This window comes from Zea mays, chromosome 8 (assembly GCF_902167145.1).
Source record: "Zea mays cultivar B73 chromosome 8, Zm-B73-REFERENCE-NAM-5.0, whole genome shotgun sequence".
NCBI lineage: Eukaryota > Viridiplantae > Streptophyta > Magnoliopsida > Poales > Poaceae > Zea > Zea mays.
In genome coordinates this window covers 24,580,605-24,604,065 of record NC_050103.1, presented here as the reverse complement: position 1 = coordinate 24,604,065, position 23,461 = coordinate 24,580,605, and the positions used below count along the sequence as shown (strand labels likewise).

The 23,461-nt window shown below is 44.6% G+C and overlaps 2 protein-coding genes across 3 annotated transcripts; one reads left to right on the top strand and one right to left on the bottom strand.

Moving 5' to 3' along the window:
- The first annotated feature begins 4,079 nt into the window (after nucleotides 1-4,079).
- LOC100274095 (CID11) lies at nucleotides 4,080-8,128 on the top strand. Its single transcript, NM_001148474.1, has 10 exons — nucleotides 4,080-4,589; nucleotides 5,619-5,732; nucleotides 5,824-5,868; nucleotides 6,108-6,180; nucleotides 6,263-6,375; nucleotides 6,473-6,532; nucleotides 6,670-6,717; nucleotides 6,823-6,891; nucleotides 7,506-7,567; nucleotides 7,693-8,128. Exons 1-10 carry the CDS (start codon nucleotides 4,323-4,325, stop codon nucleotides 7,748-7,750), a joined length of 909 nt encoding a protein of 302 aa, NP_001141946.1. The 5' UTR covers nucleotides 4,080-4,322; the 3' UTR covers nucleotides 7,751-8,128.
- Nucleotides 8,129-9,153: 1,025 nt separating this feature from the next.
- On the bottom strand, nucleotides 9,154-16,474 carry LOC103634962 (SCAR-like protein 2). Of its 2 annotated transcripts, none has more exons than XM_008657535.4 (10): nucleotides 15,673-16,474; nucleotides 14,492-14,655; nucleotides 14,219-14,342; nucleotides 14,027-14,159; nucleotides 13,820-13,923; nucleotides 10,660-13,696; nucleotides 10,464-10,556; nucleotides 9,904-10,011; nucleotides 9,625-9,732; nucleotides 9,154-9,543 (listed from the first exon to the last, which is right to left on the bottom strand). In XM_008657535.4, exons 1-10 carry the CDS (start codon nucleotides 15,858-15,860, stop codon nucleotides 9,493-9,495), a joined length of 4,110 nt encoding a protein of 1,369 aa, XP_008655757.2. In that variant the 5' UTR covers nucleotides 15,861-16,474; the 3' UTR covers nucleotides 9,154-9,492. The 2 variants fall into 2 exon arrangements, with proteins under 2 accessions (XP_008655757.2, XP_008655758.2); XM_008657536.3 differs by having other exon boundaries at nucleotides 10,660-13,693; nucleotides 15,673-16,466.
- Nucleotides 16,475-23,461: the final 6,987 nt, after the last annotated feature.

The following is a 23,461-nucleotide window of genomic DNA, read 5'->3' as shown; positions in this document are numbered from 1 at the left end:
CTCGGTCCGAGGGATCATTTGAGAGAGGGAAAGGGTTGAAAGAGACCCGGTCTTTGTGACCACCTCAACGGGGAGTAGGTTTGCGAGAACCGAACCTCGGTAAAACAAATCCTTGTGTCTCACTCTTCATTCGCTTGCGATTTGTTTTCACGCCCTCTCTCGGACTCGTTTATATTTCTAACGCTAACCCGGCTTGTAGTTGTGATTAAGTTTGTAAATTTCAGATTCGCCCTATTCACCCCCCTCTAGGCGACTTTCAATACCCATGTGGGTATGGGTCACCCATCAGGTCACCCGTACCCACAAAAATTAAACATCTATCAAAATATTATATTATACAAATGTCAAGTATATCCATCTAAATACCATTACAAAATTTCTAGTATCATTTAACCATCCATTCAACACACCAAAGATAATTGGATAAAGTAGTAACACTAGGATAGTACTACGTAGCACATTACATGTTCCATTACATGGTCATTAAATTGTCGTTAAGACTTCTATGACATTATGGCATAAAAGGTTGTTAAATAGTAAAAAAGATGGATGACTAAAGTCCAAGTTCATACTTGGCTAAGTTTGTATTGGGTATTTTATACCCACGTGTTAATGGGTCTGGGTGAAGACGGAACGTTCTAATACCCGTTTACCCATTGAGTGAACATTTTTGCCCAATAACATACCCACGGGTAGAATATTTAGCCCACATACATATCCTAATGGAGTAAATACCCATCGGGTATCGGGTCGTGGGTACCCATGCCATCTCTAATGAGGGCTCTCATGGTAATTTGGTCCAAAGATATGGTGCAATTTCAATTGAGCTGTCTAGCAAAGTAAATGTATTATCATATATTGCTCATATTGAAAATAAAAATATCTTGCTCAAGGATCTAGTACGAAAATTTAGCTTTACTAGGAAAGCATAATATGCTGCTTAGAGTCCTATTTAAATCTACTTAGCTAACTATTAACCGTGTTAGACGAAAGAAATCAACTAATAGTTAATTGTTAATGAATGGTAGGTAAGAAATTTGCTTTTAGAAAAAAGTCCAAACTACTTCCCCGAAATATGCCCAAGTTTATATTACCCCCTAATATATTAATTAGTCTACTTAACCACCACAAATTGTGAAATTGTCTCACTTTTCACCTTTTAGTGTCAATTTGATAACCTATTTTTCCAAGGAAAATTAGTTCATTTTTCCTTTAGAAAATAAAAAACTTTTGGTAAAATAAAGTTTCTAAAACTGGTTTGATAATGTGGACACACATAGGATATGGCTTGGCAGAAAAAATCATATATTAAAATTAGAAAAAAAGGAGAAAGTCACATCTAACTATCAGGAATCCTGAACAAATTAATTTTCTGGTAGCCAGGATCTACTTCCTCGTAGCCTCAAGTGCATTAGGCGGTCATTGGTGATCGGTGATCCCTCCCACCTTTTCTCTTGAGAGGAATCCTACTGCAGACCCAGCGGGTGTCTTTCTATTAATCCTGCAAGTTGGGTCGGGTCGTGCTGACCCTGCACGAGCCTATCGTGCTTCAGGCTTAAATATTTCGGGCCGGGCTAGCACGAATTGCATTCGGGCCGGGCTAAATCGTGCTCACATCCTAAAATGTAGGCCCAGCACGGCCCTAAAGCACGGCGGGCTTGCATCGGGTCGTGCTGGCCCAGACCCGGCCCGTAAATGTAGGCCCAACACGAATTGTTGTTCGCGGCGGGCGAGGGCGAGCTCGTGGTCGTCAAGTCGGCCGGCGGCGCGGCGGTGACGGTGCAGCTGCGGCGCGAGGGCGGGATCATGGCCTCGCTCAGCTCCCCGCACGTGCTCCCCTTCCTGGGCTTCCGCGCTGCTCCTCGAGTTCGCACCCGGCGGCTCGCTGGTTGACGCGGTGGGTCGGAACGGGGGCCACCTGGAGGAGCCCGCCGTGGTCCGACGCGGTGCGGCGAACGTGGCCCGGGGATCGCGGACGTGCGAGGAACGTGGTGATCGGGGCCGACGGGCACGCCATGCTTGGGGAGGAGGCGAGGAGCAGCGCCCCGCCGCTGACGTCTGGGCGCTGGGCGCGATGCTTGGAGAGGAGGCGAGGAGCAGGGCCCGCCGCCGACGTCTGGACGTTGGGCTCGTCGAGAACTTCTCCAGGTAGCGTACGCTCGGCGAGAAGGCGCTACCCTTACCCTAAACGGAGAGCCGCCGCCACAGCCCACAGGAACGGCTGACACCCTGTCCCTAACCCTAAATCGTGTCGAGCTGGCTCGAGCACGGCCCACGATGGCGTGCCGGGCTAGTTGGGTCATCGGGCCACCAGCCGGAGCACGGCCCAGCCCGTCTAACGTGCCGTGCTGGCCCGGTTTTTTCTATTTTGTGCTGGGCCAGGCTGCGTGCCATATATTTCGTGCCGGGCTCGTGGTGGCCCAGCAAGCACGGCCCAAACTTATTGGACTACTTTCTATTAACTATCCTCCAGTAGAGTTATTATCTCATCTTGTATCGTATCCTATATTTCAAACTATATTCTGAAAACAGTGTCAAACAATATCATCTATAGTTCAGTGTCCTCTATTTTACAGTGTCTGTTATAGACAATCTTATGATCTAGAGACTTCATTGCCTTATCAGTTAAGTGCACTTTTTGTTACTCTGTTTTATTAGTTGGCTTTGTATAGCAATTTTTAAGCTATTTTCGTATCAAGCGTTGGAGGATAGGCAATAAAATAAGGCTAAGTAAAATATAGGGACCAAAAAAAGAAAGAAGAAGACGACCACTACGACATGCTGGAGTGTTTGCAGAATATTGTAGATAATATAATAGTGAACTAAGTTCGTGCGTCACAATCATAATGATCAATTTTAATCATTTTTTCAAAAAGTGTTATGCTGAATTTATGTCTGAAAAGGTATTGAATTTATACTAAACTTTGACGCAAATACTAGAATGCGGCGAGGATACTCACAACTTTGTGAAAAAGCTATATATGAATGGCCGAATGGGGGTTATGTGAGCTGAATATATCAGAGGTTATATAAGCTGATTGCATGAGGAGGACGTGAGTTGAATTTTGTTCTTGCCACATCAAAAATGACGTGACAAGAAAAACCACACCACATCGTCAAGCCGGTTCAGATTTTTGTTACAACATGAAAAGTGATATGGTTTTGCAAATTGTGGAGGTTAAGTAGACTAATTAATAGATTATGGGTAACATGAACTTGGGGCACAGTGGCAATTTGAACTTTTCCTTACATTTATTAGTTAGATAGTAGTAACAAAATATTATTTGACATATTGTATTAAGATTTAAATAGAGTGTAAGTTAATTTTTAACGACTAACTGTTAGCTATCATTTAATAAATTCTAACTTCGAGAGCAAATAAATCGCCAAACGTTGTACCCCATAGTTTAAAACACCGCTCAAAACTATAAATTTAGGACTTATTTAGGTTTAATGTATTTTTACAGTTTCTAGAAATATCATGGTTTTTAGTAATAACATAGTAGTTAAGTCATATGTTTATAAAACCATGATATTCTAGATAATATGGTATTTTCGAAATACTGAAAACTCCACTCAAATCTAAAGTTTTAATGCAATGTCTATCTTTTTCTTAATACCATAATTTACAATATTATATCCAAATATTGTTTTTCAAGACCGTGATTTATTTGGAGTTAGCCAAAACGACTGTGTTGTCATAATAATGACAAAAATATAGTACTGTAAAATCATGCCTTAAAATATATGGAGACGCAACGCAAGAATATGTAGATGGAGACGCAAGGCGAGTTTAATAAATCCGTCGATAAGCTGCTTCACGCCTCCCCGTGCTGCTACGCACGTGCTTCACGCCTCCCCGTGCAGTGTAGAGACCATGCCCACGCGGAACCCGAGCGGCCGAGAGCCCAACAACCCGCCGGCCCTTCTCCTCCTCTCCGGTTTCCGTTTTGATTCCTCCCGATTCTCTCTCGCGTAGTCGCGTAAATTTCCCAGCCCGAAAATGGCCATAGCCTTGAGGCACTAGTAGGCACAGTAGCACCCAACCGCGGCCCGCTCCAGCAGCCCCACCCCATCGACGCCGTCGGCGAGGGCACCCAGGTCCGCGTCGCACCACGTCAGCCACACACCCACCAGGCCACCACCGCCCTCAGCTCCGGTGTGCAGAGACGCTGGATGGCCTCGCACCAGTAGAATCCGTCCGGCACTTTCTGCCCTACCCCACCCCAATCCACCCATCCGGCCGCGGGTGGATTTGACCGATATCGGCAGGCGGCCGCCGGCGTCTGCCTCGATTGATCCGCCTCGTCTCAGTCCTAGGTATGGCGGCGGTGGCGGAGGGATCGGCGTCTGCTGCGGCGAAGGAGGTGGAGTACCAGGCGGGCGTGCAGAAGCTTGTGGACCTGCTCTCCAATCTTAACCCGGCCGCCAAGGAGTTCGTTCCTTCCTCGGCTCCGGCCGCGGCTGCGTCGCCGCCCAAGAAAGCGTTGTCGGCGGATGCGCCGGTCTTCGATTACCGCTCCACCGCAGGCGGCAACGGGGCCACCGACGATCCCTTTTACGTTGGGTTTGGGAACCAGCAGCGCAAGGTATGATCCGTGACGCTCCTTTTCTTCTTCTTGACTTGATTCTTCATCGGAGAACGAGGCGCTTGGATCGGTGCTGTGGCTGGGTTCGTGTGTAGGATTAGATTGCTTTTCTCATTGGCTGTTTGGTAAAAGGTTGATTTTTTTTTCTTCCTTATCTTTGTTGATTTGCGTTACCGGTTGGTCGTTCCCGTAGTGTGGTGGTTAGCGTCTCTCTTTGAGGGAAAGGTTTGCCTTCTTTCTTTTGATGTACTAGGTTTGATCTTGACGAGGTGCCACTCCGTTAGTGGGACTGATGATACACTCTGAGCAATTCAGTTGTTTTAAGTTGATCTGTTTCTATGTGTGCTTGATTGGACGGTGATTGTATTTATTTTTTATGTGGTGTCGATTCGTTTGATTTGATTAATATTGGAAGCGGTGGTGTCAAATCTTTCTGATTCAGTTTTTAGTGGAAATCACGTGTTTTGGGGAATGTTTTCTCTATTTCCGCGGATGTTTGCTTTAGCAGAATTTTATCCTACAACTCTACAAGGTTCGTTTGGACTCAATAGTAGCAATCTGTAGACAGTTGTGGGCATTTCGAAGGAACCAATATATACTATAGAACCATAACATTTTCCCATAATATATTTGTCATGGGAGTACCTCATTGACCCGTTCACTGTCCTGCAATTATGTCATTCAATACCCCCATTTAAGACAAAATGATATGTTACTAAAACTTCAAGTCTTTGGTCAATGTGGTATTTAGAAGATGTTTGGTTATTAGGGACTAATTTTTAGTCACTCCATTTTAGTCTCTAAATTGTCAAATACGGGAACTAAAATAGAGTTTAAAATGGAGGGACTAAAAATTAGTCCATAGAAACTAAACACCCCCTTAATTTTTCAACCATGTGATACTTCCCCAATATTGCTTCTTTGTTTGGTTTGTCTTGGACTTGCTAGATGATCAGATGTTTGCAAGTGCTAATATTGGACGTGGTGATGCCGTTGAGAATTATGATGCAAGTTTTTTTCCATCTTCAGAGAGGGAATGGATACATCAACCAAGGAAGGAGGAGGACAAATGATAGGTTGAGGCGTGCAGACAGAGAGGACAGCGTTAGGCGAACTGTTTATGTCTCTGAACTTGATCATACTGTGAGTAGTTGATGGTTGCTTCAGCACTCATTGCTATATATTAAAGATTCTTGGGTTGTTATAAGATCTAATGATGTTGACCATCTGTTAGGTGACAGAGGAGAGACTTGCTGATATCTTTGCTACCTGTGGGCATGTAAGTTATTTCATCTGAAAAGACTTATTTTTACTTGTAATTGTACTGCTCATGTGATATTTCAGCGCTTCATTGCTTGTGCTGATCAATAGAAGTTATCAAGCAGAGTCTATTAAGTGATCATGTTTACTGGTCTATTCTGTCAACATGATCTTCTATTATATCAACATGATCTTCTATTCTGTCAACATGATCAATGATGTTTTTTCCTAAATCCTAATGAACTTCCTCTCTCTTAGGTTGTTGATTGCAGAATTTGTGGTGATCCCCACTCAGTTCTTAGGTTTGCATTTATTGAGTTCTCTGATGAAGGTATTACATATTGACCTACTCAGATGCCTTTTTCTGTAATCAATCTTCTTTTGATGAATTTTGGGTTCCATTTTCTCTGTAGAGGGTGCAAGAACTGCACTTAACCTCGGAGGCACAATTTTTGGTTTCTACCCTGTTAGAGTTTTGCCTTCAAAGACAGCTATCTTACCCGTTAATCCAAAGTTTCTTCCCAGGGTGAGCAGTCTTGCACTTGTTTCATACCCTGACATCGTCAAGTATTCTACTATTCTACAGTATGCTAATGCTGGTGTTGTTGTTGGGTGTCCCGTAGACGGACGATGAGAAGGAAATGGTCATGCGAACTGTCTATTGTACAAACATAGATAAGATGGTACCATCTCTTTTCTATGCCTGCCTTTCACTTATTGCTTTTTCATTGATGCCTCGTATTTTATGGTCCTAGATCTTGGGGTGCAAGTTTCTAGCAATTAGATTCTTGGTGATCTCATTTGCATCTTCATCATGTAGGTTACTCAATTAGATGTAAAGAAATTCTTTGAAGAACTTTGCGGTGAGGTGAGCATAGTTCTCAGCGGTTTGCCAAATATACTATTTCTTAAGAATAATAAAATCTGATTGATATGTTATATAATTTGCTTCTTAAATATATTTTCTTTGCAGGTCTCTCGGTTGAGACTTCTAGGAGACAATGTACATTCCACAAGGATTGCTTTTGTTGAGTTTGTTCATGTAAGAACAAAACTTTTTTAAAAATTTTCTGCACTGGTTAGCTCCTGTTTTTATTGTAAAATGATGTTCTAATGCCTAACTAGAAGGACAGGGCTGGCGCAGTAGTTAGAAGCCTTTTCATTGAGCCAAAGGTCCTAGGTTCGGTGCAGCCTCTCTGCATTTTGCAGGGGCTTTGCATGCCTCGTTTGTTTCTTCTCCAGAGGCCCAGACTCACTGATGTGGGAGCCACCACCACTGGGTCCGCCCTTTTAGTGTTCTAATGCATACCTACATTCAATTTACTAGAGAGTGATATCACTATTAAGCTCTCTATGATGCTATCCCAGCAGTTCTGTTAAAATGGGCATGTTGCATATCCTGCAAGAGCCCTGTTTGATACGTGTGCATGTTTGGTAATTACATTCACTCCAATGAGCACTGACAGTGACAGCAAGCTGATGAGTTCAAACAATTGAGATTTTTTTTTTGCCAATGTTCGGTTTTTTTGCTACTTGAATATTGACCGGCAACATGATTGTGCTCATACAGGCATACGTTACATTTGTTTCTTTAAAATTGAGTATCCGCTTAAGATAGAGGCTTTGATTGTAACACTATTGAACTCTGAATCACAGGCTGAGGGTGCCATCATGGCTCTGAATTGCAGCGGGATGATTTTGGGAACTCTGCCTGTCAGGCATGACCTCCTCCCACCCACCTCTTCTATTTCTGTTTATTTATGTATCTAGACTGAAATTTTGAATTCTTGGTAGGAGTCTAGGAGAGTATTTGCTAACACTGATGGCATTGTGCAATGTTCAGGGTGAGTCCTTCTAAGACTCCGGTGAAGCCACGTGTAAATCGAATGGGATCTAACTGACTCTGCCTAAGCTCAACCGGAAGGCATGGCCATAAGCTGAAGGCTTCCGCGGTCCTGTGCATCATGATGCATCTGCTTACATTCTTACAAACACTCTGTTTGTACCCTTTTGCAAACCTGTTGGAAGGGAACTGGTTAGGTCAGGCCCTTTTGCCTTGCATTTCAGACATGATGGAACCATTGAGAATGACTATTCGGCAATCAACCATCAAGTAACTTCTGTCAATGCTCCTACTGTTAACGCCTTAGATGTTTGGCTGCCGGTTTGGATTCAGCTGCAGCTGCAAATCTGTACTGTTGCTACAGCATTTGCTTTCTTATGTAACCAGCCGGCAGCAGCAGCTGCTTCTGCACAAGCAAGAATCCAAACATGATTGCAACGCCGAGTTCCCTGTCCTCGTCTACGAAGGAAAAATCCCAAATGACAATTTATGTGGAAATTCTCAATTGGCTACCACCACTTGTCTGACATTGTAGTCGTTAAAGTCTGTAATTTTGCTATGCATTTATACGTCTTTAGGGGTCTGATTCTATTATTCTAAAATCAGTATTTCACGTTTACGATTCTAAGATTAGGATGTTAACTAAATGCCGATCTTGACGACCTTATTTTCCAAGTGAAAATGATACGACATACGATACGAGTAATAAGTATTTGCCACTTAATCACGTTTATTAAGCATTCCCTCTATTGCAACGTCATTACAAATTATAAGATGTTTTCTAAAACCCAATATATTACATGCGAGTTGTTCTAACCTATACGAATCAAGATCACAAGATACAACCAATACATATTGGATTTGAACATCGTATTCAATATTGCTAGACGCCAGTTATCTTAATTCTTATGTCCAGGTTACATCCGAGGGATAAAAAAAAACTATTCATTGTTCGAGTAATTAAGGTGAGGTGGATTAAAAAATAGGCGAAGAGAAATATTAGATGTAAATTTGTAACTTCTGCTATGTATTCAGATAAATGTTAAAAATGTATCAAAATATATTATAATTTAGAGTAGAGACAATATTTAATAACACAATGCTAACAGTACATCATGTTTATCTTGGCATGATTTGCAAGGCAGAAATCTTTGCTAAGTACAAGTTTACAACCTCATGGGAGCCTAAAGGCACAAGTGATCACTGCAATTATACCGACTAAAATTCGTGGTACCAATATTAACAGCCTGTACATCAGGTGATCGTTGCAACAATCAGGTGATCGTTGCAATTTTATCAACTGAAAGCTTACCCGTAAACCTAAAGTAGCAAATGTAGTAAACAAATGCCTACATCAAATTGTGGAATAAAGAAGTCCCCGCAGGAAAACGTGACTTGGCAAGGTAATGCAGACCTATCGCTTTAGAAATATTTTACTTGATAGCAGCTAAAAGGACAACCTTTTGCAACATCATGCTCCATCTTATTATCATTGCAAAAAAAATCAATACAATGATAAAAAGATAGATTAGTATGCTTATTTTTATCAGCTATTCAGCTGTTCTCACTATCATAAATAAATAATAAAGATGCATTTACATAATGTGGAAATGCTCTGACATTTCCACGACCACAGCGACCTACGGTAGGATTCACTAATATGAACTAAGGAAGGTACAAAACAAGACCTGCAAAATCTAATTACAATGAAGAAAAGGATGGTATTCACATTTAATCACTTCATCTTGTAATAGCTTAATATACAGGAAAAGACTACCATGAACGTCTGCAATTAGGTGGTCATATATCACTCCATGTATCATCATCGCCACCCTCATCACTGGCCACAGCCTGAGAACATGGAACAAATCATGAGGAAACAAAAGAACAGCACAAAAAGGTAACATGAAGGCGAATCAGCACAACACTAACCTGCCGGATAGCGTTGGCTTTCTCCAAAATTGCTGCAACGTTGGAACTGGCTGTAGATTGTGATGAGCCATCTGCCTTAGATGCGTTTGTGCGTCTTAAATTGAAGGTCTGCAGAACACAAACATATTGACCAGTTGTTTAAACCTTACACGGAGGGTTTCTGCTCTTAAATATGGTGAGCACCATATTATGCCGACAGCCAAACCAGAATCTAGATACCTCGAGTTACAGAGTTCAACAAATTGTTAGCAAGTACAACGATCTACATATTCAAGATACCTTGCTCCTGATTTGCTGAAGCAACTCCTCCCTTTCGTCTAAGCTTTTAATGTCACCGCCTACTGCTTTTTTTGACCTTTCATGTCCATTAAGCTTCAGCTGCTCTGACTGTGATAATTCATTAGGCGAAATGGATAAAATAATCATAAATTTTATGCAACGATCAGAAACTATAAAACTGGTAATGAGCTTCCTGACTTCAAGAATCAACTGGTCAATGGCCATTACTGGGACTTGTATTTGTTTTAGTTGATAAAATAAATGGCCACAAGAATTCTGTACTGGACATGGTTAGCATGTGACAGAGTGTCTTGGGTCAGATAGCTTTTTTGAATCACAGTTCATAAAATTCACGGTAAGCATTCCATCTTGTTATCCTTATGGGTCAAGTCAACAGCTATATGAATATACTTTATAAAAAAGTGAGATCTCTCACATCCAAAGATGGTCTACATTTGTTTCTTGTAGGCTACTTTTTTATAGTAAAAGTAAAACAGCACTATAAAATCATAAAGAAGAACATATTGGTCTTTTTTTCCAATTCAAAAGGCAGAACAAACCTTATCCCTGATCTGCTGAAGCAAACTTGATTTTATATCGATGATACTAGGAGGATTAGTAATTTCTCGTACCCCACCAGTTTTCTGGACACCCTACATATATCAAGTACATAATTTCATTAACAATATATAACAGAAGTAATTATTTATTACTGTAATTATTCAAAGCAGGGTTAACCAAATAAACAATCCATACCACTTCCCCAGCATGCCCTTGTAGATCCAATGGTGCAGTTGGAGGACAGTGTTCTTCCTGGGCAGAGGTGTGTATATGTGGTAGGCTAGAAGTTTTTCTAAGCATATCTTTAGTTGTAATGCAAGTTTCCTCTTCTAGTGAAGTTGTTTGTCTTGTCATCCTCCACTGCATTGGGGGGAGAGGAGGTGGTGGTGGCAACTGATCTTCATCTGGTGTCATATTCCCCAGATTATGTGGAATGGGGGTTTCACCATTTTGATCATCACTTCTGGACATCAATGTATCAAAGTTTGGAAGTTCTTCAACAGTACAGGATTGTAAAGTGCCTATTACATTCTGATCCCCAATGTTTGCAAGTGAAATATCTGACTTCATGTCAGATAAGTTCATCTGCTCGAATCCCATGTAGCTAGATAAAGGTGCTGTTGAGGATCCTATCTGATTTGAATCATCATATAACTCATGTTCCTCCAGTCCAGTTCCATCATCTTGATCCCATGCCTCAGAGTTTGAATATAGCCGGGGACTCAGATCATCATATGAAGAATAACTATATGACCTACCAAAGGTGTCATCTTCAGACTCAGAACCACTGCCTGGCTGTGGAATGGAAGACTCTGAAAGTAACTGAAATGTCGGTAACATCATATCATCAGAAATTTCATGAATATTTCCATCACAGAAATCTAGGTTCAGCTTTGACATCTCAAATGCGCTCATAGGGTGAAAAGATATTTTCATGTACTCAAGTGGCGGAGACGATTTCTCAGAGTAATGGCGGCTAGAAAATATTGATGTTTTGGACAATCCATCCATTCCATTTTCTGTTTTGTTCTCAAACTTAGTTTCCTCTGCAAATACCGCTTCACTTGGTTCTACAACAGGATTTAGAGTAGATTCAGATTTTGCACTTGTATCAGCATTTGCCCTCTCAGAAGACATAGGAAGATCAGTATATTTGGAAGTTCTTCTCTGAAGTGTATTAGCAAGAAACCTTTGTGCAATGCTTGAAAAGCTTGATGCAGACACAGCGTTATTTCTCATGTCAGTTGAGTATATTTTGGTGCCAGTATCAGCACTCCCCTCAAATTCTAGAAGTTCGCTTATTGAAGTATGTTTGCCAGTCATGTTATTGTGCTCAAAGGATGACGAAAAATCTGAGTGCCCATCTGTATGACTATGAATTGGATCAGGTATTCTGGCTGCTGATTGATTTGCCCCTGAGCTATTGAGGTTTGCAGAACCAGGACGAATACCAACAAGCTTTTCCACAAAGCTGCTGGTAATGGATGTGTTTCCATTTGGGACATCTACAGCTGCTGATTCAGTTGGCTTTGAACAGTGCACTTCTGTGAATTCAGTTGAATGGACTGGTTGAGCTTCTTTAAAACCAGGTGGAGTATCCTCCCTTGGACCATTACCAAATACTGGAGGTTTGGATGGTTCAAGTCCAAAGAGCCCAGCATTTGTCCAGAGTTTAACAGATGGTACAACAGTAGACGTGGTAGAGGCATTTGCTGGAACACCTTGAGTTGCACATCTGTCATCGATTAGTTCGGTAACAGGCTCACTCCACGAACTAGACACTTCACTGGCACCAGCAGACATAGTAGAGGTATTTGTAGGAACATCTTGAGTTGCACATATATTATCTGATGGTTTGTTAAGAGGCTCACTACATAACTTAGACACTTCAGTCACACCACAATCACCAACTCCCTCATAGCTCTTTACAGCATAATCCTGAGGCCTACTTTCAGGAATGACACATGAGTCATCAGAGGGGTCACCAGGTGAACTTCTATTAGCAGGTGCCATCTTGAAACCCACCTCATCAACTACCATGTTGGCAATCTTAGGTCCCGATACAACATTATCAGCGGTACCATCAATAAGATCATCATCACTTTCTGCGTCACCTTCAAGGTTTTTGTTGGCAACAGCAGACTCTTTGTTTGATGGAATAACCATACAGGTGGAGAAACCTGGTTGAGGAATCTCTTGAAAATACCCAAGATCATCATCTGGCTTACTCTTTGGTATTTCATTGCAAACAGGGGAACCATCATTGGCAAGTATGGCTGAATGGACCTGCAGAGGCTCTATAATCTCACAAGGATCTCCACGAGCACCCTCTGCACCACTCTCGTGGATATTAGTGATGACAGATGACTCTTTATAGGGGCTTACAGACGTATAATCTGAAAGTTCTAGTTGTGAAACCTCAAGAGAATCTGCATTTGACAAACTGGGAAAATCAATTGCTCTTTCAGAAGTACAAATAATATCAGATTCTTGACATGTGTCAATAAAGTCAGCAGCAGAGGAATCAAGACACTGTGGAACAATATTGTCAATTGCCCCCACTTGAGGGGCTTCAGCTTTGAAGGAAGGTGCTGGCACCCGATTTTTAGTTTGAAATTCAGATTCTGTTTCTGTCTCAGATTCAAGTGTATTAAGTGCATCCATGTAGTTGTCGGCTTCTCCTGGAATGTCATCATGGTGGTTCAAGACTGATGGCACTAACAGTGATTTTGTCTTTTTAAGTAAGGCATCTTGCTGGTGCAATGTATCCATTACCTTATGGTCAGTTTCTTTCTGCACAGAGCTAATACAAGTAGGTTCTGCATCTTCAACCTCATCCATAACAACATCGTCACAGTAGATAGAACTTGTAGACATGATAATTGCAGTCTTTTCATCCCATTTAACATAAGGTGATCTAGCAACCATACCATCTGGCGGGGAACCTTGCTTCAAATGGTCACTATGATCATCCACAGTGGTGCTGTTAAGCAGTACGGGCGAAGGCAGACCACCAGGCTTGTGCAACTTAGTATCCAATGACTTCCCATGGCCATTCTCATGAGAAACTGCAGAAGGTTTTGTATCGATAGCTTGTTCTACTGAACTCAGTTGTGTCTTCGAACTAAGAGAAGAAGATCTGCTCATATTGTCAGGATTAGATCTTGCATCAGGTGTAGACTTATGCTCTGAGATACCCTGACCATCGTTGCTGGGAGATGCAAACTGCCTGCTGGAAAATACACTATTAAAAATGCTGTTCTGGATGTGCCATTCAAATATAAGAAGGGAACAGCCATAGAAGATGATCACGGATACAAAATTATTGTATCTTAAAGTATGGGATGTGCAACACCTGTTAACAAGTTGGCCAGCAGTAAGTGATCGCTGAAATTCAGTGCCCCTATGCCTAGGCATGGCTTGTCCATGATATGGTTCCCTTAGTCGTGATCCTTTTCTCTGTATAAGTTCATAAGCTCTATTAAGTCTTTCGGCAAATCCCAACATGAAAAAATATTACTAAGCACATATATCGACTTCAGACACTGAGAATGAATATAACCTTAATTTTCTGTGATCTCTTTTCTCTTTGTACATTAGCATTCTTATCTGCTCTCATCGTATCCCATGCTTTCTTGAAATAAGATGGATCAGAATATCTCTTTACACAAGCCCCCGCACCAGCATTGTCAAATCTGGAAGGAAATAATTTTAGATATGAAAAATGTTTATTAAGGAAAGCTTCAGCCCTTACTTATCAAGAAGGTAAAGCCGTGGCGGATCTCGGCATTCTTCATACGAATCCATCATAAAACGAGGCAGATCAGTCGCTAGCAGGTGATTTTGCTCATTTTGAAGCTGAGTGTGCCAATCAGAGCCTGTGTTTTATTAGTAAATTCTGTAAGATTGCAAGATAATATTGATCTCAAAGAATTCAAGATGGACAAGAGAGACATTCAAATACTATAATGGACAATCATGATCAGGGTACTTTTAGACATCAATGGAGTAATGAATAAATAATTACCCGGAACATAGGCAAAATGTATGTGACTCTTCTGATTCTTCACAGCCTTTTCGAGAGATGGAAGTGCTGCTTCGATGTTCTGTACTCGAGTCAGCACCTTGCGACCCCTAGCAGATGTAGCTATAACTTGCTCGTGTAGGTCATGGAAAACATCAGCCGCGAATCTGGTATGACCAAAGCTAGCACATCAATTTCACCAAATATTATTTTTTAAGATTTATTAGTATATCAAGGAACACAGTACGTAAGTAAACTGTCCATAGGTTATACAAAGGGAAAAAATGATAGAAGCATTAACAGACAAAAACAAACCCCCTCGGAGTGGCAACAGTTTTGCCCTAGCAAGAAATGGCAATTACCAGAACCCATGGAGATTCTCCAGCCAAAATTAGCAAAGAACTCTTGAGACAAACATTTACCAACATCAAGCCAACAAAAATGCGTCCAGTCAGACAGCCGCTAAGCAATCTAAATTCTAAAACAGAGCCTTTCAAAACTCACTAGTTGCTTCATATAAGAATACAAGATTAAAAAGAGACTTTCTGCAAACATAAATTGTAAGCTAAGACAAGATCTTACTTAAGACCTCCATGTCGCACCCGAGAAACAAAGCCAATCAGCACTGATTCAGGAAAGTGTGTCCTCCTCTAAAGAGCGAATGCGGCCGAAAAAAACCAGCTGAATGATCCCAGCAGATATAGCTGTTATGCCATATGCCGCTCCGGAAACCTGAAACCTTAGCGCCATCCAATCCAGTCCTAACACTAGACCTCAGAAAAAAAAAACCCAAAGACCGCCGCTGCTACAGAAGGACATCCAAATCATTCCCAGATAGTGCCACAATTTTGAACAGCCGGCACACGCAAACACTGCTCTAACAGTTCCTGTTGCTATGGCACATCACAGCGCTCGTTCACCCTAAGCGAATTCAACCACCTCAACACTGCTCTAACAGATCCCACTACTTCATCTCACTCCCATTCTCCCAATCCCAAGTCCCAACCACAGGGCCGAGCCCAAAAAACCCAACCATCCCCGCCGGGAGCCGTTAAACACGTAGCGTAGCAGATCCAGGCGGGAACCAGACCACAGAGACGCGCACCGGCGGGCGGCAGGTCGAAGGCGCGCATAGACCGGGCAGGAGGAGGAGGCAGCGAGGGAGGGAGGGAGCAGGGCCTTACTCCGCGAGATCTCCGAGCTGGCGCAGGATCCCGACGAGGCCCGCGACGGCGACGCCCTCGAGCAGCGCCTTGGGCTCCTCCTCCCCCGCGGCGGCGGTGGCGGCGGCGGCAGCGGCAGCTCCGCCGCCGTAGAGGCCGGGGTCCCCCAGCCCCACCTCATTCCGCACCTCGAACCTGACCAGCGGCATCGCCCTCCGCGCTCCTTCGTCACAGCCTCGGCCTCGGCAGCCGCCGCCCCCTCCTCATGCACCCGGGCCGCTGCGCGCTGCGCTGCGCTGTGCTCGCCGACGCGACGCCGCAACGGCTGCTTTATTCTGGTGGCTGGCGCGGTGTGGGAGTGGGAGTGGGAGGGAGCAGGTGCCGTGCGCCTGGTTGCCGCCCCCGCAAGGAAGAAAGAGGTGGCAGCAGGATGGCGGCTGGCGGGCGGGCTGCGGGAGTGTGAGCGTGAGGTGGACTGGAGAGCGGGTGGGGTGGGGTGTGGGGAGGAGGAGCGGAGAGCGGAGAGGGGGGGTGCGTCGGTCTCCGACAAGGTGAGGGACGAAAGGGACGCGGGGAGGAAAAGGCAGCGCGGCGGCACGAGGGGTAAGTGGCGATGCGGTGCGGTGGTAGGAGCGGGCGTGGCCGCCTGTGCTCTCTCTCTATCTCTGTCTGTCGTGCGGCCTGCGGGCGGCTCCGTCCACATCCACTCGGGTTGAGCGCCGCCCGCAGGTGGGTCGTGGCCGTGGGTGCGTGCGCCGGTGCGGCTGCTGCTTGGCTTTCCTTTGTTCCGGTCAGTCAGTGCCCGCGTCCGCCGGGTCAGGCCGCGGTTTCTGCCGGCCGGCCGTGTTGTTGTTCACCGTGGACTTTGGGACCTGAACAGAATCAAATCTTGGGGCATGCGATTTGGGCCAGTCCAGTCTAGTGTTTGGTGGTGGCCTGGTCATGTCAGCCGCGCCGCGCTTGAGAATTGAGATGATGCTTCTTCTATACATTATTAGTCCTTTCTTAATAATTCACTGGAGTGTTGTTGTTTTTTCCCCCTTTTGTCAAACTGTGCGAGTGAAATATAAAAAAAAGTGTACGTACGTACAAACACAATGTTTGTGTTGTTACAGAGCTTGCCTAAATCATTGCAGGCGGGCAACCTGCCTGCCATTCTTTTCTTTTGAGATGTCCTTTGGGAGGAGGGTGGGCGGATCTTAGGGTAGATCTAATTATTGGGTCAAGTGTTTACGTGAGCGCTTTTGTACTTGATGTGAGGTCCGTCGGGCATGACTAATGATGGCGGCGGCTGAGCAGGTGCCAGTGGTTCCTGTTCTAGCTAGCTCAATGATCCCGTGGAATGTAACGTAATGTAATCTAAAAGGGGGGACATTGGGGCTTTCTTTAATTTTTTTTGTTTAAAGATGTTTGATTAGATGCATATAAAATGGAACTGTGTTTTCTATGATGTACAGTCCGTACACCGGATTGATCATAAAATATATTTTTATAATGAAGTTATTTGAAGATATAATTGATGAAAGTATTATATATATATATATATTTAGTGATTGTTTTTTAACAAAAAAACTTCTTAAATCTCAGGCTGGCCTAATACGTTAGACAAATCTAAGGCTGAGGGCGGACGCGGAAATGAGCATCGAGCCATAGACGACACATGGTGGATCCAGCAAAGACCTCTAAAAAGTTATCTACTCTAAATATAGAGGATCAAACAGTTATCCATGCTCTACAGCAGCGTTCTTTAAACGATACTCTAAATTAAGAGGATGCTGCTAGATTCTCTATATATATTTATAATTTCTCTAAACGGACCTCTATTTATTTAAATACTTTAAATAAACGGTTTAGAAAAACTAAAATTTGTACAATACATTTGAGAGTATTACAAATACGTATGTAAAAAAATAAAAATAAAATATCTTTAACATAGATATTTGAGTATAGAGAGTGTTATTGGAGAGGAAGAAGATATAGAGAATGAAATTATTAGAGAAGACTGTAAATAACGGATATAAAAGATGAATATAGAGGCTGTTGCTGAAGACGGTCTTATAGAAACCGCCTTTACCTGGTTCCAAGTTCCAACGGAAGAAAGGGCGTCGAATTCTGTTTCGGTTGTTGGCATAATGGCACCTGTAGCGAGTAGCGACGGACAAATACAAAGATGGAGGTATAGGTGTACATTCGGGCCGCCCGGCCGGCCCAAGCCCGAAAAGGCCCGTATTATTTGAATTTCGGGCCGTCCCGGACCGACCCATGAGCCTAGCTTTCGGTCCACGGCCCGACCCGTAATTGCTTAAACGTGTCGGGCTCATTTCGGCCGGCCCGAAATTATAAAAGCCTGAAATTCACATTAGGGCCCGAAATTCAATTTTTGGCCTAAAATTCACATCAGAGCCCTAAATTCAAAAAATAATAAAACAAATAAAAGATAAGACAAATAAATATGAACAAAAGCAAACTTAATATTTGTATTAAATTTACCACAACTATGCAATGACTACCTCGTTTACAAATCATTTTGTTAGGAGAAAAAAGAGTATAATCAGCTCTATACAAAGTTCGTAAGTTCAATTTATTGTCTAATGTTCATAACAAAAGTAAAATTACATCACATACTCTAATTCAAAGCTACCAAAAACATCTAACTAACATTATCTCTAGCTTTGTGTTCTTTATCAAGTATATGAAATGTGGAATGAAGTGTGGTTTTAATAAATATATGAGCCTTTTCGTGCCTCTATACGGGCCATTTCGTGACTGCCTTAAATGGGTCGTGCTCGTGTCCGCCCATAGACAGTGACCTCGGCCCAAACCCGGTCCGAAATAACGGGCCGTGCCGGTCCGGCACTAAAATTTTTGGGCCGTGCCGTGCTTTCCGCCCATAGGCAGTGACCTCGGCCCAAACCCAGCCCGAAATAACGGGCCGTGCCGGTCCGGCACTAAAATATTTTAGGTCGTGCCGTGCTTGGGCCGTTCTTTTTTTTATGCTTCGGACTGGCTCGTTAAGTCCAGCCCAAATGTACACCTATAGATGGAGGAGTCGCGGTCGCGGCCCCGTGGCAGGTGAGCTGGAGCCTAGCCTAGAGAGCCTTGCTCCCTTCGCCTTGAATGCTCCCGCACGGATTCTCTGTTTTCTGTGGCCCCCATATTTGTCACTTTTGATCATCCATCTTAAAATGATAGCGTCGACTTGGATGATAATTAACTCATACTCTAGACTAGAAGAGTAACTCAACAAATCTTCTTTTACTTGGTAGTATGTTATTTATGAATTTCATTAAATCATTTAAGGGCGAGTGATGGTCACCTAGCAGGGTGAAAAAAATATAACACCACACAAAACGAGAGACTTCCAAATAAGTTGATATATTCATTGGACGTTGTTATAAATTATGTTAGGGCTGGCAGGCAGCGCAGGTGGGCACTTTGCGAGGGGCGAACTATGATGGGTAACTTTTTGTGGCGGCATCATTTTTCTGGTGGGTCACGGAGAAGTAATATCCAGTGACGTCACCGGGATTCAGTGGTGCGGACAGGAGAGGTGTCGCCGCTACCGGACGGGACCCCGGGGTAGGTGTGCCGCATTTCCCCTCCCATCCATCCCCGTCTCGTGGAGTCGTGGGACAAAGGCGTGGTACACCGTACACACTGGCCTGTTGCTCTTTTTTTTTCTACAATGGTGAACAGTGCTAAACACAGTGACTGACATGAACAGCGCTGCCTTTGCTTCAGGTCTACACAACGCTACCACTAGCACTGGTGGTTTACATCGCCAGTAAAAAACGGGTTACTGTTACGTCGTGCTGCTGCTAGAGACGTTACAGCTAGACTTCCGTTTCCCGTACTGGTAGAGTGAGTGCGGAGGTATGCTTCCGCCGTCTCAGTCCATCCATTGGTCTCAGATTCTACACGGCCGGCCCTGAGGGGTGCGGCCGCACCGGTCCCCAAAAACAGAGGGCCTCTCTGGTCACTGAACGTTAGCACTTTTTTCCGCTAAACATATCTATCCTAGACATAAATACGCAAGAACGATGCACTATCGATCCGTTTCATTTAGATTGTTAAACTAATGTCTCAATGACTTATCTAATATTCACTTCGTTCTAAAATAGTATTTGTTTTAATTCTTGATTTTTATGTCTATATTCAACTAGATGATGAGGAATCAACTATAGAAGCAAAATAAATTCTATTTTGATACAGAGAGAGTATTATTTACTATACACATGATGGTTGCATCGACGGAGAGAAGATTTTTAAAATTTAAATATTTTTTGAACTATTTAAGGTCAACAATGGCTTAAGAGAGGTTAAATGGTTTGGTGATTATATGTATCTAAAAGAAGTTGTTGGATGTGGTATAGGCGATGATTTGTATCACAAAATGTTAGAAAATATTTTAAATGTCATCGGATAACACGTATGTGTTTTTGATATATTTTATATTTGTCATCTTATAAATTTAAAAATAATACATAATAATTTGTATACGTTGAATATTATATATATTGTGTGTGGATGGGCCTCCGTTTCAGATTTCGCACTAGCCCCTAAAAAAAATCAGGAACGGTCATTCAGCAGCTGGATGTCTGGTCCTGTCGCAGCACGCAGTCAAACCGTTGCCCTGCCGGCAACAGGCATCAAGTCATCAACTCAAAGGACACTCTGGCAGGCAGTCACTCACTGGAAGCCAGCCAGCCAGGGCATATAGGGCTAGGCTGCTAGCATGGGCTGGTGGTAGCCTGGTAGGGCTGCAAGAACAGCACGGTGACGTACCGCTCACATCACAGCGTTGAGCAGTCAAAAAAGGCTAGCGCGAGGGCGTTCTCATCTTTGGCCGTTTCTTTCGCTTGGCCTGGGTGAAAAGATGGGGGTTCGTCCTTCGTCGTGGGCCGGTGCTGGTGCCGTACAGCCAGACGAGCAGCAACAAAAGAGAAGGGACGACCTGCACCTACCTGCAGTTAGTTGATGCACACTTGCATATGCGTTGGCAGCGTTGCACCCGGGTGAGGCCAACAGGACGAGGCTGCAGACGATGGTTGGTGGACGAAGGACCGAGGGCCGGCCGAGGACGACGACACACACACACACACACACATGGGTTGCCCCCGAAACGAATCCCGATCCATTCTTCCGCCAGCGCGCGTCATCCAACCACATTGGATCCGATCCGATCCGAGTGAGTCCGTACGGTAGTGGAGAGTACGGTGTGTATACTGAATCTGAATGGGAGCCGTTTGCCTTGTTCCAGACAGCAGCATGTATGTACTATTTCGTTCTACAAACTCAGTTCAGCTCTGCGGAGACAGACCAGACGGCTTTGCGACCCAAGACGGTTTTCGTCGACGGGGTTGGGTTGGGTTGGTTACGGCGGAGGTGCCGAGCCCAGCCCACAACACCGTGCGAAAGTGCTAACATTGTGCAGTCACGACGGCTCGGCCCAACGGTCCGGCTGAATCTAGGGGCGAAGGCCCAAATAGACGCGTTTGGTCAAGCTAACAAGTAGAGTGGGTCAATTGACCGGTGACTCAAAAAAGGAACTGGACGAATTGCACATCGCTAGACTCTCACCTTAGCTTGTCTCTTTCTTCCGGCAAACGTAATTTGCCCGACGGCAAAACCGCAAGAACACGCCTTGCGTTGGTGGTGTTTTGATGAGCTAGTGGTGCCAATGGAATTTTTTTTATCCACACAGACGAAGAAATATGAAGAAAAAATATTCCATATTCACAGTTGGACCCTTTTTGCATTGCAATATCGCACGACCCGGTTCCGGTTTCCGTTAGGCGAGCCGTCGTGGTCGGGCGTGCTAGCTCTCTCCCTTTTGCATGCATGCACGGGGGAATTGGGGACGAGGTCCGCCGGAAGATTGAGCGCTCTGGATCGAGGGCTCTGATCCTGATCCCCATCTGATACGGGTGAGGAACCGCACGCCGCGTCGCTGCGGTAGGTGCGCAGCCGCCGTCCCGTCGGGGCCCAACCGCCCAACCCGCCGGCCGTCGATCTGACGTCTGCGTTGCGCGCGACCCCGACCCCGGGAGCATGGCGGACCAAGAGCTTGGCTTGGCCCTGGCCTCGTCGGGCCGCTTGCGTGGCCGTGGCCAGCTAACAAGCTCGCTTCTCGGGACCGGTCGACTGAGAGTCTGAGACTGAGAGAGCCGCAGCCAGCAGGAGATGAGATAACGATGGCCGGGTCCGCTCCAGCCTAGCCTTTTGGACGCTACGTACGACGCGAGATAGTGGTCGCCACGCCAGCGGATCCATCCATCGATCCTGCATTTCTGCTTCTGCCTGCAGCGTGATGCACCCTGGCGGTTCTGCGCGCGAGTGGGAAATGATCCGCCGCAGGCCGCAGCCATGCTTACAGACGATGATAGAGATCCGATTCCTGATTCCTCGGTAATTTATCTATTAGATGATGGGATGAAGATAATTTATCTATTAGCTTGTTCGGTTAGTTCCCAATCCATGTGCATTGAGTGCTCTCCCTTTTGCATGCATGCATGCATGCACGTCCGCCGGAAGATTGAGCGCTCTGGATCGGGGGCTCTGATCCCGATCCCCATCTGATACGGGCCGGGTGAGGAACCGCACGGCGCGTCGCTGCGGTAGGTGCGCAGCCGCCGTCCCGTCGGGGCCCAACCGCCCAACCCGTCGGCCGTCGATCTGACGTCTGCGTTGCGCGCGAGCGTGACCCGGGAGCATGGCGGACCAAGAGCTTGGCTTGGCCTGGCCTCGTCGGGTCGCTAGCGTGGCCATGGCCAACTAAGGCGCCGTTCGGTTGTTACGGATTGATAGGTCGGAACGATTTCTAATCGAATTGTTTCTCTAATTTGTATAGACTTTGATTAGTTGGAACGATTTCGAATGTAATTCGGCACAAACAAATAAGGCCTTAAACGAGCTCCCTTCTCCAGACCGGTCGACTGAGACTGAGAGCAGCAGCCAGCAGGAGATGAGAGAACGATGGCCGGGTCCGCTCCAGCCTAGCCTTTTGGACGCTACGTACGACGCGAGTTAGTGGTCGCCACGCCAGCGGATCCATCCGTGATCTTGCATTTCTGCTTCTGCCTGCAGCGTGATGCACCCTGGCGGTTCTGCGCGCGAGTGGGAAATGATCCGCCAGGCCGCAGCCATGCATAGAGACGACGATGATGAAGACCTGATTCCTGATTACCCGGTAATTTATCCACTAGAGGATGGAATGTAGATAATTTTATCTATTAGGGTTTGTTTGATTAGCTCTCAATCCAGGTGGATTGAATAAGATTAGGGCCCAGTTCGTTTACGTCGGATTGCACACGGAATCCAGCTAATCAAAGTCTATATAAATTAGAGAAGCAATCCGGCTAGGAATCGTTCCGACCCATCAATCCGGCACAAACGAACAAGGCCTAGGTGGGTTTAAAGTTTAAGCAAATCAAATAACTTTTTAATTTTTTCTAATTTCATCCAATCGATGGTTAATAGGATGTCATATGTACATGTTAATCCACGATGTTAATCCACGAAGGCCGGCCGAGGCCGACGCTCCGTTTCTGCATGCACTGAGCATTTTGCTCTTGAACGGTTTTTCCATTCAGACACACACCTCATGATTGGTATCCTGTGCATATCCATACAGATTGAGCGTGTGCGTTGACTAAAATAGAGTCATTGTTTGGTTAACCGCATAGAAAGAGGCTGAAACTGCACCCACAAATGCAACTAGGCCAAAAAACAAATCTCCTTGCTGCATGAGTAGATATACCAAAAATTGTGTTCCTCACGGGCCATGCTCACCTGATCCAGACCTGGCTGG

Excerpts from the sequence above, each read along its gene's own strand:
- LOC100274095 (NM_001148474.1), top strand. The coding sequence starts at position 4,323 with ATGGCGGCGGTGGCGGAGGGATCGGCGTCTGCTGCGGCGAAGGAGGTG. Across the intron at positions 5,733-5,823 it reads TCTCTGAACTTGATCATACT|GTGACAGAGGAGAGACTTGC; the intron begins GTGAGTAGTTGA and ends ACCATCTGTTAG. Across the intron at positions 7,568-7,692 it reads TTGGGAACTCTGCCTGTCAG|GGTGAGTCCTTCTAAGACTC; the intron begins GCATGACCTCCT and ends TGCAATGTTCAG.
- LOC103634962 (XM_008657535.4), bottom strand. The coding sequence starts at position 15,860 with ATGCCGCTGGTCAGGTTCGAGGTGCGGAATGAGGTGGGGCTGGGGGAC. Across the intron at positions 13,924-14,026 it reads AGAGATCACAGAAAATTAAG|AGAAAAGGATCACGACTAAG; the intron begins GTTATATTCATT and ends GAACTTATACAG. Across the intron at positions 10,012-10,463 it reads TTCAGCAGATCAGGGATAAG|TCAGAGCAGCTGAAGCTTAA; the intron begins GTTTGTTCTGCC and ends GAATTATCACAG.